At 37.6% G+C, this 16408-nt stretch overlaps 1 protein-coding gene across 1 annotated transcript in view; it reads right to left on the bottom strand.

The window, feature by feature from the left end:
* The window catches only part of LOC135218106 (plexin-B-like), a 535564-nt gene that overhangs the window by 15834 nt on the left and 503322 nt on the right, over positions 1–16408 (bottom strand). Inside the window, exons 13-16 of the mRNA XM_064254254.1 lie at positions 15356–15489; positions 14459–14660; positions 14023–14169; positions 1075–1137 (exon numbers count right to left, since the gene is read on the bottom strand). Coding sequence (XP_064110324.1) covers positions 1075–1137; positions 14023–14169; positions 14459–14660; positions 15356–15489 — 546 coding nt within the window. The remainder of the gene's footprint in view (positions 1–1074; positions 1138–14022; positions 14170–14458; positions 14661–15355; positions 15490–16408) is intronic.

Genomic DNA, 16408 nt, shown 5'->3' with positions numbered 1-16408 from the left:
GCGAGAAAGGTTCACTCACACTACAAACACAGTGCTCTTGCCAAGAAGAGAAGCAAAATTATTAAAATTAAATGAAAAAAAAAATAATGAAGAGAGAAAACAAAGAACTACAAGAGGAGGGGATTGGAGAAGGCGCTGTTGTCATACCGTGTTCGTCCCAACACCTTAATAACAACAATAGTCAAAGAACAGCAACAATAAATAGAGCTACTTTCATGAAATGTAATGCACCATTTGTCTGGTTTTTAATATTGATAATACATTTTTTTTTTGTGAAAGCAGGGTAATTCCGAAAGCTGTTAGTCCGAACGATTTACGAGAACATTAATTACATGATATTAACGGCAAATGCCCTCAAGTACATCGATATATAATGCATATTATATGCAACAATACATGAGATTGTTCAACTTCATGAAGCTAAGACACGGACGTGACAATGCCGGAACACTAGTAATTTTAGTTTATTGACAACCTTACAATATAACATGTAGGCTTTAAGTAGCAGAGATACTTTTATATCAAGTGGTGCAAGCGTTAGCGCTATGTATATAGTGAAATAAAATATAACAAAACTAATGAGTGGCACTGCATAAGTAATGCCATTACAGAATTACTTCAAAGTTCTGCATCAAACTGTTCAAAACTACACAGCATTCCAAACGGTGGTGCTACTTCATTCATTGCCTGTTTGTCACGATTGGCGAATACGGTATTGTCAGCAATGACCGTACCAGTAATGGCACTTGAAATTCACAGAAACGATTTATGGAAATATGAAAATATGACACAAGGTTTAGCATTTATGTTTTAATTTAGTAACAAAACTAAGATAAGTGTTTAATTAGTTGATGTTAGTCCAAACTGCTGTTATAGCAATTTAAAAGCTGAAAGAGCCAGCAAAAAAAAAAGCTTTTAAAAATCCAGTGTTTACGTGTGTTAGGGCAACCATTTCACCAGATTAAGTCTCGAATTCTAAGAGTTCAGAGTTTTCATTTAATTATATCTTCATTGAGGGGGGGAGGTGTTGAGTGTGTGCACCAAGTATGTGTACAGCGCCCAAGGCATACATACACTGTAGGTGGTCTGGTAGGGAATTTTTTCATAGTGAGGATCATCATGAAGCAGGTGGATGGTCTGCAAGGAGAGAATAGGAAGCCGATATTACACAGGGGCTCGGCAGCAGGTAGACACGAGCGCGCGAGCGCAAAACAAAAAAACATCTACGACAAACTAACCAAACGGAAGGAATCGTTCAATCTTTCCGAGTAGAAAATCCCCGTCTACTCTCAGGAGGCGAAAGGACTTGGTGGTCAAAACGTACGTTACCGCCGTTGGGTGGTGTGGAAGAATTGTCTAAGATACACTTCCATAATTTTTTTTTTTTAAATAAAAGTACTGAAGTTTACACGTAACGATCGTCTGTCTTGGAATGACAGGCAAAAATTTAAGATGCATGTTTTGACATAAAAGGAGATGGAAGAAGAATAAGTTGTTGAAAAGTTCACCAAATAAAATCAGGGGGATCTTTCTTAAAACCTGAAACTTTTAGTTAGAACTTCCAAGAACACTACACGAGGGAAGGTCGGGAAACCGTGTGACCTGAGGGACGAAAACAATTCCTTGCAAGACTTTAGCTTAGGAATTTTATCTATCGAACAAAAACTATTCCTTCTAAGACTTTAGCTTAGGATTTTATCTATCGAAGAGCTTAGGAATTTTATCTATCGAACAATAACAATTCCCTCTAAGACTTTAGCTTGGGAATTTGATCTATAGAAGAAGTAGGGAAACTTTTCACTCCCAGGGTAGAGGGAATCATTCCAGGCCCCGGGGCTAAGAAGAGAGTCATCCTTCCGTCTGGTATAGCGGTTGCCGCCGCGTCCTCCCAACTTGAGGAAGGTCGCTGGCTGTGTCATGTCCCGCACTGCCTCTGCTGCTATTTATTAAAAATCACACCTCCTCCACCGCAGCCACACACCAGTATTTACAAACGATATTAAAAGCCAAAAAAGGAAAATAATGTTTCAATGTGTAATTTCACTTTAGATAACATTAATATGATTAGTTTTTTTCTGCATCCATGGCTAATAATTATCTTGTAATGTACTTCGGCCTCCTATAAGCTACCAGAATCTCGATTTTATCTGACCATCTGAAAACAAGAGGAAACAAGTGTGCTGCTTTGCAACCTAACAACATTCGTTGAAACAGTAAATGTATTCATGTACTAATTACATAATCACAACATACTAATGCATGCATAAATAGAAATACACAATACTAGAGGATGAACCTAAACTCAAAGAATAAAACTTAAAGAAGTATTCTCGCTTACAAATAAAAACGAAACCTGGGCAAGTTACATCTTTCAAGTGGGGCTGTGGGTGGTGCGCAAATGGCGTAATCTATATATATATATATATATATATATATATATATATATATATATATATATATATATATATATATATATCCGGCTACTACTGATAACAAACTGCCGCTAAAGAGTAGTCAGGTCGTATTACAATATTATTTCTCTTAAGTCTTTGCATGTCTACAGAATCAACAATGTGGTTAACGATCCTAGACACTAACCCCTTTGTCCTCTATATATATATGTTTCTAAGGGTGTTTCTGAAATTCTCACCAACTACGAATCATTTCCTAAAACCTGGTCACTGAGCAATACTGAATGATTGCGACAAATATACCATTATTTTCAATTGACTGAATTTATTTCTACTGTCAATATGTTACTAAGCTATCTATCCACTTACTTCATTTTCCTCAACAATAAAATAAACTTGGCTGCTTATATTATTAGCCATGAGATAAGAACCCTAACTTGACAGCTGTTCAAGTGATTCGTTTTGAGAGATACTTTTCTACCTGCTCAAAAAAAAAAAAAACACACACACACACCAAGACGAGAAAGCAAGTTTCAATTCGGCATTCTGTGTGAAAGATTCCCTCAACGGCCGCCTTTCCCCCCCCCCCCCCTTTTTTTTTTTTTTACATTTCCAATGAAGGGCCATTCCCGCCTTCATTCCGCCAGACACCTTATTCCATCACCTCTGGTAACAGCAGCTCTCTTTACCAGATTTCTGGGGGTCCCTGTTGACCGCCTGTTCGGGTTGGGGGTGGGGGGGTGGACCCAGCTTCATTGATTATACAATTTAGGAAGATGGAGCAATTTTTCAATATGCGATCCAAACGCCACCTGCGAATTGGATCTGGACATGCGAGATGGAGCACAGAGAGAGAGAGAGAGAGAGAGAGAGAGAGATACTCCAGGGGCGAGAGAGAGAGAGAGAGAGAGAGAGAGAGAGAGAGAGAGAGAGAATCGCAATTGTTGAAGTTGCGGGAGAGAAACAGTGTTTGGTTTCAATAAATTTATGAAATAACGACTTTAATCAAATGTTATGTTCCTAGATCCGGAAAAGGCTGAAAAAAAAGGAGAAACCTCAGAACGTTCCGAGAGGTCTTATCCACAGTCTTATCCACCCAAATAGCCAAAATATTAAGTATAACAAAGAACTATGACTACATATTTTCAAGAACAAAGTCAAAGTAGCAGTGCTTCTCGCACGACTGCATTTAATTTAACTCAGGTTGAAGTTAATTTCAAATTGCTAAAAAATAAAAGTAGTTCTTAAATGATTAAGGAAATTCATTTAAGTTACCCTTATTCCACAAGACTATATTAAGTTCGATTCAAATTTTATTTATACATGAACACTAAAAAGGGAGATTGATAAAAAAAATGGGAATACAATCCAAGACACAGAGAGAGAGAGAGAGAGAGAGAGAGAGAGAGAGAGAGAGTGAGAGAGAGAGAATATTCTATGAACGATTTCACCCCAGAGAACTTGGAATTATCTCACGTCTAGTGACCCACAACAGTTGGCTACCAACAAGGTACATAGATGACTGCTGAGGTCCACTGGATTTTTATGGATCGTGTCCATTCGTTCCTCTTCGCCCGGTTAGAGAACATGGGTCCCTCATTTGGTGAGCTGAGTGGGCACTTCCATTATACCATATGAGAGAGAGAGAGAGAGAGAGAGAGAGAGAGAGAGAGAGAGAGAGAGAGAGAGAGAGATTCAACTGATTCCCCCATCAATGCCATCACCATAATCCCCAGCAGACGGTCCCTCCTAGGACTGGGATTCCGACGGAGGCACAGACGCCGAATTCCCAGTCAATATTTGGCCCTGGCTGATAAATTACCCACTACCTTTTACGACTTCCAGAGTGCTTCCACAGAGAGTAAAATCTCGTTTTGACAGCTTAATGGCCAAAAACTTCCATCTATATAGTTCCCGGAGACGTCAACTTCTTTCATGTTGGTTGGCAGAGAAGTTGCACAGAACATGACCACAAACAGAGAAAAAAATACTCCTTCACCCACTCCACACACACACACACGCGCGCGCGCGCGATAATAATAGTAGAAAACAATTTAAAACCATAAGAGAAAACGAATATTACTAAAAATCTATTGTAATAATACAAATCACATTAAATGTAAATGACTATTTTTACAACTTGCTGTACTGATTTCCCAAAATCTCTACCTGATTGACTTTAAAGGAGCATTAACGTAGTTAAGTACGATATAAAGGTAAAATTGACCATGTAGTACATGAAGCTGTAACTTTACATTATTTTCACACAGTAGATATAAAATCTATATCTGGGAGACATTAGAAAAAACTCGTAAGCACATATGCCAACTCCTTGCGAACCATTGCTACTGATGGAAAAAAAAAACTTACGAATTACAGTACAATCACAAGAAAAAGATGGAAAAGCAGTTGACTGGATAGTATTCAGTAATGGAATAAATCCTTTCATGTAACAGAATGATGACTGTTGTGGCATCGTCAAACAGTTGCGAGAGAAAGATGCCTTTATGAAGTTAAAATACTTCAACACTTAGATCCAACACAATGATTGGAAGCGAAGTATCATTGGGGAGGGAGGGAGGGAGGAAAATATACTAAGCGATAAATATTTCGTCAATCTACATTAAATAATTTCATGAAAAAAGACAATTCTAGAGAATGAGTACTAACGGCCACAAGAAACATGATATAAACCGTGGCAAGGGAAGAAATATCATCTAAGAATTAGACTGAACGCGGAAAAGGCATCTACACTTTTTCTTTCTCCCTTCATGCTTGTCCCTCCGCCCCCCCAACCCCCCTTGTCACCGAGCCATCACCCACCCCACCTCTCTCTCTCTCTCTCTCTCTCTCTCTCTCTTCTCTCTCTCTCTCTCCCCTATCGACTTGGCCTGCCACGACCTATCTGAAAAACGGCTCGCAATTTCTCACAAGTCGTCATTTTTCATAACCAAGTCAATACCCGTATGAGAAACCTTCTTTCCCGACTACCCATTATTGATGATATTAAGGAGACCGGTCGTTGATAGGTTAAGAGAAAATGGAGAGAAGAATAAAAGTGAAACGGAGAGAAAGCCTAAACTCAAGGGGTGAGTTTAAGAATAACGGAAAAAAAGGGCATAAGATGTAACGTTTCAGTTCACTTCAGTATCGTACGTCATTACTGAAACGTTTGCCAAATCGTAACTCGACAAACATGAGCGGATCGAGGAGCAATTCAGAGCAACAAAGACCCATAAGTCTCAATCGCAATACATAAATCAAAAGAACCATAAAAAGTTCAGTCCGATTTCGAGACAAAGAAAAGCATGAAGCCAGCTCATTGGCCCGAAAGGTGGAGCATTTGTACAGCTGATAGGTACATAGCCCAGCTCTCCTTCCTTGTACAATACGTAGCGCAGCAGAGCAAGAAATACAGTAAAAGAAGAACTATTATATTGCCATTGGTGAAAACAATTATATCTGAAAAATTACAATGATAATCAATATACTAAAATCATGAAATGAAAAAATTTCTATAATAATAATAATAATAATAATAATGACAATCAAAACCACAGTGTTTAAAATATTATTGTAATAATGTATTTTTTACCATTGTACAATAATATATTTTAACACTATGTGGCTTTTGATTGTCAATATTATAGGCCTCGTTACAGTTTCCTTAGTAATAATAATAATAATATAATAATAATAAAATAATAATATAATAATAATAATAATAATAGTTCATACTGACGTACGACACATTGTGATGATGCATGGAGGGTGTGGTAGTCCAGTTATATCAACACGGGGTTTCACAGCTCACTGGCTTAGAAAACAACCATACGAAATAACCTACACATACGAATATATTGTTAGACGGATCCCATAACCCGCCACCCCCACCCCAACCAGTGTGAATAATCATGAGTTCTCACTTTTATGTAGAAGAGAAGCTGCAACGCTAAAAAAAAGGGGGGGGGGGTGTAGGTGAGTACACACATGAAAAAATCATTACACTCAATGCTTAGAGATTCCATACATTAGTTAAACCCCTAAGTACGAAAAATATGGAAAATGTCATACCTATAAAAACCCAAGTTCTGGAAATTTACGACGTAAGCACTAGATTAATGATACGAACTTTTTCAGAAGATCCCAACTGTGATTATTTTATATTATAATGATTCATTAATCATTCCTTAGCATTACATTTTTTTGGGATTACTGACCCAAAATGATAAAGATTCTTACTAAATGAGTTACTTTTTTAAAACTCTGGCAACACTTGCTGCTATTATTATTATTTAAAAAAATCTCATTGTATAATAAAATACTCATTGTAGCATGAGCCTTGAAATGAAGAAACAGACCAACAGTAATATACGAGTATAATTGTACCCATACATTACTGCGAATTTGTTTCTCCATTATTATTATTATTATTATTATTATTATTATTATTATTATTATTATTTGGGAAAAAACTCTCCATCGCGAGAGTATATATAATGTTCTAAGAGGTCCACAATAATAAAAAATTTTGTGTTTTTAAATTATACACGTACTCGCAAATTTTTTTTTATTATTGTGGACCTTTTAGAACATTATTATTATTAGTATTATATGAGTTAGTATTATATGAGACTATTTGAAACCTTGTCAACTTAACGACCTGACAGGGCAAAACTCGAATGTCGTTCACTCCACAAAGATAAAATACGGGGCATGGTTGTGTGATTCTGCTTATTGCAGGAGAATCAATCGTTCCGTGCGCAGCAAATAAGTAAGCCAGTATATCTCACTTGGCGAGACACGACGATGCAATCAAATCAAATTCAAGAACAAGCAAGCAATTGCTTTTCCATAGATCTTATTTCCAGCCGGACGAGTGCGCGTGTACGCGTACTAAATATTTACATACACATGAGAGAGAGAGAGAGAGAGAGAGAGAGAGAGAGAGAGAGAGAGAGAGAGAGAGAGATTACATAACTGAGTTTAGTCTCTCTCCGTTTCACCTTTATTCTTCTCTCCATTTTCTCTTAACCTATCAACACAATTTACCTATCTGCAGTTCGAACTATCTTGACATGAAAAAATGTCAAAATATACGTGTCACCTCAAAAACATTCATAAAGTTTGTATATGTGAGCAGATATTCTTGCCGAATGAAGTAGAAGACAATTAAAACACTGATCAACATTTTATTAAAAAAAAAAAAAAAAATGTTCAACTATGTGTAACACCGCATTTCTATATATAAAAAAAACAGAACGTTATTGTTTCAAAGCACTAATCATTCAAATCGACTTCTCTAAATGGAGGAAAGCTGAATCAACATTCATTCCACGAAAACATAAAATAGTTTACTCAGAACAACCTAAACTGTAACGGCCTCCCCCCCCCCCCCCCCCCCCCCCCCTCCTCTACTTTCCAGGTAAAAAGAATGGTGGAAGTGCACAAGACGCTCTTGGTTGAAAAATAATAGCGGCATAATGAAGCGTATTTGAGTAAAAGGGTCATAAATTGTGTTGGTGTGGGCTGGAAATTTTCTCTGTTTACGTATTGTTATTTCTTCGTTCCACGAACCAAGGGTATATGAATAGGTAGCTGCAGTCACGTCTTTCAGCATCCATTTTGCGGTCACTGAGCGCTTTTTGCATGGGTACAATTTTATTTGCAATCTCCTTACACTGTCATTCTCTCCGTGTACGGTTTCTAATATTATCAGGACTCTTAACCCGCATTTAACCCTCCGGCCCTTTTAGTACTCGCGTCTTTCAGTAAATAAGTGGTGCATATACAGCACAAACCCCCACTCTCCTCTATTGTTTACGGGTCAATTTCCAAGAAGAAACCTTTTGCAAACATTAAAGTCCTCAGCGGGGCTTCACAAAGGGTAAGAATGCCACTTTTGGCCCTCAAGATCATAAATGCAATACTCGAATGGAATGCCTGTAATTAATCAACTGTTTAAAAGACCTTTTGAAATATCTTCAGTTCCATTATTTTGGGTTATTGACAATACTTGATTTATCACAGGAGGATCATATAATATAAACGGAATACGTACTAGTTTTCATACCTTCTATAATGGAAATATTTGCCAATGTAACTCATCGAATATATTTCGACATAAGAAACGTAGTGTATCTCAAAGATGTGAGAGAGAGAGAGAGAGCGACGAGAGAGAAGAGAAGAGATGAGAAGACGAGGGTAAGAGAGAAGATTGATGAGATGAGAGAGAGAGACGAGAGAGTAGGAAGAGAGGGGGAGGAGAAAGGGAGAGAGGGGGAGGAGAGAGAGAGTCCATTCTTCAATCGATATCATCTCTTCTTAAAATACTGTTCTTTTTAAGAGCCCAACAACCTCTCGGCAAACACTTCCTTAAAAAAATATCCATCACCGGCTCGGCAACAAACATTCAGAAGTGGAATGAGGAGATCTACAACAAAGGGAGAAGGCGACCCGCCGGCCATTTATCATTTCCACAAAAATTCACAGACGCCACCGCGGAAAAATACGTCACCCAAAAGCAAGTATCGCGGTGCTCCAAATAAGGAAGAGACGTATCCATTCTCTTCTCGCTGTTATTCGACGTAGATTTCTCCATTAATTCCCAAGGTAATGGTGAAAATGGAGCTACCTAATGGAAAACTAAAGTCATGCCTTATCCCCCCCCTCGCACGCACACGGACTGAAAACAGAGAGAGAGAGAGAGAGAGAGAGAGAGTGTCACATGGTCCATTTATTTCTATCTCTATAATCTTTTATGGAAATGGAGAAAATAACCATAACATTCAATTATTTTTCTTCTTCTAAGCTCTCACTGAAACTCACGCGGGCCATTTCCATCCAATCAGCCTGGGCTATTTAAATCTTGAGAGAGAGAGAGAGGAGAGAGAGAGAGAGAGAGAGAAAATAATCTCGCAATATCATCTCAAAATTTCCGGCTCAACCTTTATTTTAAATAAAACGGAAGTAAAAAATATATCTATTGAAATCCAACTTCTAAAAAAAAAAGGAAAAACAAGAGACAAGTTCAATTTAAACCGAATCTCCTACTCTGAATCTGACAACGATTATCAAACGATCTGAGTTTAAGCCTTTAATCTGTAATGACTAATGAATTATCTACAGTGTAAGAGCAAAGTATCCTCCAGGCTGCAATGAATTATTCATGGATCTCTGCAAGAGCAACCACGACATTACAGCTGACACCAGCGCATCACACGAAATAAATTGTAGCTGAAGGCGCGAGCCACCTGAACTCTTCCTCTGGTATCTCTCATCAGACTTGAGAGAATTAGACTTAGGAGAGAAATAAAAAGACAAGGTTTGTCGGGTACTGGAATATCAGAGCCAGGAATGGAACACTGACGAAAGAGGAGATGCCAAAGTGAGTAAGTGAATCTTTAAGTGAAATTCAATGCGATGTGAAAATTCCTCAAAACTTGCGAGACAGTATAAATCAAAACACTATAGGTCCATCGTAAAGAAGAATAAAAGTACCGACGGTAATTTAAAGCGAAGATGAGAGAGAGAGAGAGAGAGAGAGAGAGAGAGAGAGAGAGAGAGAGAGAGAGAGAGAGAGAGAATATCTCACAACTGAATTGATCAATTCTAAATGAATGACATATGATAGATTTTCATTAAAAATACCCTACTTCCGAACAAATTGGTAAAAATACAATCTTATTCACTCTGAAGTTTAAGAATACAACTGCGTAATACTATAATCATAACAAATGAGACTGGCATTATACCCGTGAGTAATTATATCCAAATCGCAATATTGCCCAGAGGTTCTCATAACTGCAGCGAAATTCCCAACTACTCATAACTTTTGGCATCCGGTCTTGCTAAATCTGTCAGTTCTAAGTATCCAGACCGTTAGCCTCTATATCTAGCACTAGGAATCAAGGTGGATTTTCTTCTCCTATACCTCCCAAATTCTCTTAATACAGATTAATTGAAAATTTACAAGCAATGAAAGAGTTAACTACAGTTACATTTCTATAACCCAATATTTATGCAATTAGCCCCGACATATAAAATATCCACAATTTATGAGTTCCTGTCGTGCGCTAAATTTACAGCCCGGAGAAAAAGGGGTGTCGTTTACGTCCAAGTCGAGATTACACCGAGGGGTATGGGAGTCTATTGTTGGGAGTAATCGCTGTTGTCCACAGCAATTAAAATGCTCACGTAAAATCTGCCTGAATTATTATAAGTCTGGTGGGACACTTATGGATATCAACCTTGAGAGCTTCAATGGGGAAAGTTGCCAGACAAGGCAAAGTAGATAGGAAATGGTCTTTAAAATATGAGTGAGAGAGAGAGAGAGAGAGAGAGAGAGAGGAGAGAGAGAGAGAGAGAGAGAGAGAGAGAGAAAGTTTCCCCAAAAGGTACCTAAATTTAATGTCAGTTCCGTTACTGGTCGTTAAATCATTGTAAATATAACCTTCCTTACACAGTACACGACTCAGTGAGGTGAGCGGTGTAATATATTATTGTCCATGTGTTTTATTAAAATCACCTCGACTTTACCAGTAAAAATGTAATAAATGGCAATAAAAGTTTATTATAAAAACCAAAGACTCATGCGATCAATCCAGCTTCACCTAATAAATATACCAATAGCATGTTAAATCATAATTTAAATCCAAAAGAGCACACAAGGGAAATAGAACCACATCTTCTGCAAAGTCTAATTAGCAAGCCTATATAATATTATAAATAAAATGGAAATGGTGGCCAGTTCCGTGGGAATTTTTCCATCCAGCACAACCTAATAACAGTTCTTTACTGCGTACTCGAATCCTCAATGGTCTCTTTTCATCTTTATTTCACTTTTTGTTTTTGCATCATTCTATCTTCCATTCTTTCATAATCTCACGTGCACAGGTAACGTCTCCGGAGTAATGAAAGCCATTTACCACCTCAAATCTCCATTCTATTCAACCTCGCCCAAAATACAATGCCGAAGGCACTCCCCAGATTAAAGCTATTCTACCTCGCCCCAACCCCATTATATTTACTATTTCCTCGCCAACTGGAAAACCCACCCGCCCGCCGCCTCCCCGGGTCCCAAATTCAAGACTCCATTCGTACATTGCAGAACTAGAATACGTTCCTTTTCATATTTGTGGTACACACACACACACACACACACACACACTACCTCTTTTTGTTTTACGATCTATGTTCGAATCGCAAAATAGACGAGGAACAGTGATTTATGTACTTAAATGACTACTGTGAGTCGCAGCTACGGTGTAGAGAGAGAGAGAGAGAGAGAGAGGCGTGAGTGTTCACTGCTGCGTCAACATACCATCAAAACGAGAAATCCTCGATGAGGTAATCCACACCTCATTCGGATAAATCCATTATACGATATTACCTCTGAATTATAAATCCTTTTCCCAACACAAAAATCGCCCCCCCCCCCTCCCCGTCTAATGTGTTATTTCACTTTATAAAACTTGGAATTACAAAAATAACAAACAACGCAAAATATAAACAACTAAAAGATAACATCTATTTTCTTAATTTTGCGTCAAGAATGCGGGACATACACTGTATTGATCTTTTATTTGATGTTTTATGTGAAAACTTACAAAAGTCAAAAATGTGTTAATACATCCTTAATATTAAGCAAACACCCCAAAAGCATCAGCTACAGATAAATTTCAATACTATACATAATAAAATTTTACAGAATCTGACACAAAAATTATAAACGAATCAGAAACAATTTACAGTGTGATGAATTTTGCATGGGTTCACCAACTGAACACAGAACAGTTTTTTCACTGAAAAATTAAAGGGCTTGGAAATGTCTGATTAAACTGCATTACTACGTATTTATTAAACAGAATTAACCGCTTGGTACGTACCTCATTCTTTAACAACATTCTCAATGTTTCAGAACCCGAGATTAATTTCTCCCCAAATTTTTTTTTTTTTTTTTTTTTTTTTTTTTTTTTTTTTTTTGCACCAACGCTACATTACAAATTTTGATTTTGGCTGTACCAACATTGTACCTTTAATAGTTACATCCCCTCTCCCCAGCGAAACCGTGTCCACGCTTCCAAACTGTAATTATTTTCCACCCTAGACTTTTCCCTCTCCCCCCGCTAAAGCAAACAATGCCCTGGGAAAAGATTACAGACCGCAACAAAACTGATTTAAAGCGATCATATTCAAACCTCTCTCTCTCTCTCTCTCTCTCTCTCTTTTAAAACTTGCACCTTCGCAAATCCGAAAGATAGCGGCTTGAAAATAACAATGCGTTGACGCCAAGAGGATACAACTAGTCAGGCTTCCACAATTGCCATATGACAAAAATGGAATATAAATCCGCCTGATAAATATATATATATATATATATATATATATATATATATCTATATATATATATATATTTATATATAGATAATAAAGTTTTTAAAAGACATGAGTGAATTCTTTGTCTATAGTAGACTCACATCAACCGCGCATATGATGTCTAGGCCAGTCCCTTTCGACGCTCCTGATTGACTGTTGATAAGCCAATGACACGGCTGGAAACTCTCAGTCTCTCTCGAGAGTTCACATAGACAGGATGTATGTTCCATCTCTCCTGAGGTATAAGTCTTTCAGGAGAGGTGGAACATACATCCTGCCTATGTGAACTCGAGAGAGAGACTGAGTTTCCATCCGTTTGATTGGCTTATCAACAGTCAATCAGGAGCGTCGTGAGGGACTGGCCTAAACATCATATGGACGGATGACGTGAATCTACTATAGTATCTTGTCTCAGGTTCTTCTTTCTTGAGAAATGGGAAACTTTGGTGACTGTAGTCTTTAAAAACATTAAAATTGCAAATAATACGAGGTGATGACGAGTTTGATTAAGATTAAATACACAGTACAATGGTCACTAAATAAAATTAACACCCTAACAAAGGAAAAGTACACTTTTCAAACTATCTATGAGAGAGCTCGAGATTTTCCTGTAAACATAAACAAACTTTTAATTTCCTGTGTGTTCTGGTTTGGTAGTGAAAAGGACGTTTCAACTACAACCCTTTACGATTTTCACTCTCAAACTAATAAACAAAAAATCAAAGCCACATTAATAAAATGCATTCCCGCTGATCTGGGAGCAAAACCAAATGAAAAAAAAAATTATAAATAAAAAATGAAGCTCAGCAGCAGAAGCCAGGACGTATAAAAGTGAGACCGCTCGAACAGAGTAAGCAACGCCCACCGGTCGTTTGACCAAAAGCACCGCCCACAAGCGCCCACAAGCACCAAGTGTGTTCAAAGCTATTTTTCTTATTTTTTTCTAATCTAAGCTGTTGTTATCCTAATTTAATAGGCATCTTTAATCATCAAATTAATAAAATCTTAGTCTATATTAAATTCGTGTGAACTATTAAAATCTAAGGTGTTCGAATGCCAAGAAACTTTCTTTTACATTTAATGGAATATTTTTTTTTTATTCATCAATAGAAAAGAACTCCCTTTCTATCCATTTCAGAACAAAGAAAAATATTAAACTGATTCACGTTCATCCAATAACAAGGGCTCAATTTAATCCTACATTCCAATCAACGTTCTATTTTCCAATACTCACGACAGGATTGAAGTCGACCTGCTCCCGCAGGAGTCGCTCCTCTGAGAGGGAGTATCGGGCATCGTGGGTGACTGCATCGACGGGGCCCTTCTCCACCTGGTGCTTGATGGCCTTGTACAGCAAGAACAGGGCCGTCCCCGCATCACCCTTGGGAAGAGAAACCATTAAAATTGACTTTTTAAAAAAAACCTATCGCCTTTGATTGGCTTGGGTCGTAAAATCCAAACCAGATCTCTCTCCACCAAAAGATTTGACTTCTTGATATAAACAACTTTTGAGGACCTCAGGCCATCAACTTGTGGTTATTATCAATACTGCTCGAAAAAGAGCGGCACCGCGCCCAAGAAAGAAGTAAAAATACACCTTCAAATCACTATTACTACAAACCCTAATTACTGCATTTATGGGGCAATACAAATGTGGTTCAGAAGCCTACCTTTAGGTAACCATACATGCAAAGAGCCATCCAATTGGTTAGCATTTTCTCCACGACGCTTTCCGTTCTTCTGAGCATCAGCTGAGGATGTTTGGTCGCAGCAGCTGAAGACACCAATCGCAGCATGAGGCACCTTAATACTTCTGTCAAGTACTCCATCCGACCCATCAGGAGAACGGTTACTAAGGAAGCCACATTTACTCTGAAAAATTATAACGCCACTATTAGTAGTCATGGTAGTAGTAATTGAAACTTTTCAAAACCATCCCCTTACTTTTAATGCCTTTGGTAACAATGAATTGTACATATCTCTACAAAATACAGTATGAAACCTATATGATATAAAAAAAGCAGACGCAAATTCAGCCACTAGATGCAAATGGCTATTCACAATCGGCTATGGGTCAGAAAATCTCTTCCTAGCGCTACATGGTTACAACATTCCAGTGTCATAACCGTATCCTTTTCACTGCGAAATCAAAGCCGGTAAGAGGATATTTCCCATTACTGTTAACAGGTTCTACATTCGTGTAGTGGGGGAGGACCGAAAAAAGAAGAGCACCGCAAATATCCTAACAATACGGAGGCACAAAATAAATCACACCTTCAACAATATAACTGACAAGGCGGCTGCACTAGATGGCCACAGAGAGAAGACAGGTTGTTGATGCAGATCCTGCACACTCGTTTTATTTCCTGCAGAGTTTTGCACACATGTACGCACGCACACACTGCTTTACATATAGAGATTATATGCAGTTAAGTCTTATCTACCCCTTCAACTTACATTTTTGAGATTCATCATAACACGTCATCCTTGGGAAGAGATTCTTTACTTTGAAATACTGCCTTGGCATTTCCTTCTTAAATACAAAGAACAAAATGACAGATACTTACTTGTCTCTTATGTTGAATGACTTCTGTGATTCGAGGGTATCGATGAAAGAGAGCAGGAAATGCTTGTTTCCTATCAGCTGTTCGAACTGCAGCATAGCCACGTCATAGTTGGTCCTCGCACCGTGAGATCGACCCTGCAGAGAATATGAATAATTGGATATCAGCTTGCTGTGAATCATACTGAAAATTTTAGGTATAACTCAACCCTAACAGAGATTATACAATTAAAATTCACTTTCAATGCTCGGTGATTTTTTTTTTCATAGATTAATTTCTTGTTTACCTTACAAGACAAATGAAACACGCCAATCCTTTTTTGTAGCAAGTACAGCATTTTTACGAATGCATATCGTATAGAAACTACCTTTTCTTTCGTAGGGCTCAATAATAAACGATTTTCGGAGGTTAATTAGGGAATAATCTTCCAAGTCGTGTAGCTGTGTCGGTTGAAACTCCAACCAGATGCAAATGCCATATTATTAAGCAGGTTAACTCGAGTCTCGTATCGTAGTTTTATAACTTTTATCTAATTTGCTTTTTGGGGTTATTTTTCATATATAGATTATTCCAGTGGGGTTCCCACAATAGCTAACAATAATAATGAAATTTGAGAAACAAAACTTATCCTAAGCAATAATAAATACAAACCAAAAGCCTAAACAAAAATAACAAAAATTATCACTTTTTATAAACATGAGCAACATTAAAAACTGAATAGATTAAAAAATAAAAGAATAAACACATGGCCAGTAACATAAGAATAATTTCTTTTCGCACAAGTCCCCCTAAATCCAGGATTATCATTACACTTAACGCTGAGCCCCAAGCAATTTAATACAATACTCTCCTCAAAAATTGTTTAAAAGAAACAAGTTCTCTCTGGATGGGAAAAAATGAATGAAGGAAGGGATTGTGAGACTGTAATGAAATTAAGCTGGCCGACAGTGGAGAGAGAGAGAGAGAGAGAGAGAGAGAGAGAGAGAGAGAGAGAGAGAGAGATAGGCATATGAACACTATGGCCATGGATAAATTAAAAACCTAGAATCAATTATC

Source organism: Macrobrachium nipponense, chromosome 19, assembly GCF_015104395.2.
Source record: "Macrobrachium nipponense isolate FS-2020 chromosome 19, ASM1510439v2, whole genome shotgun sequence".
In the NCBI taxonomy this organism is placed as follows: domain Eukaryota; kingdom Metazoa; phylum Arthropoda; class Malacostraca; order Decapoda; family Palaemonidae; genus Macrobrachium; species Macrobrachium nipponense.
This window is presented reverse-complemented; position numbering and strand designations above follow the sequence as displayed.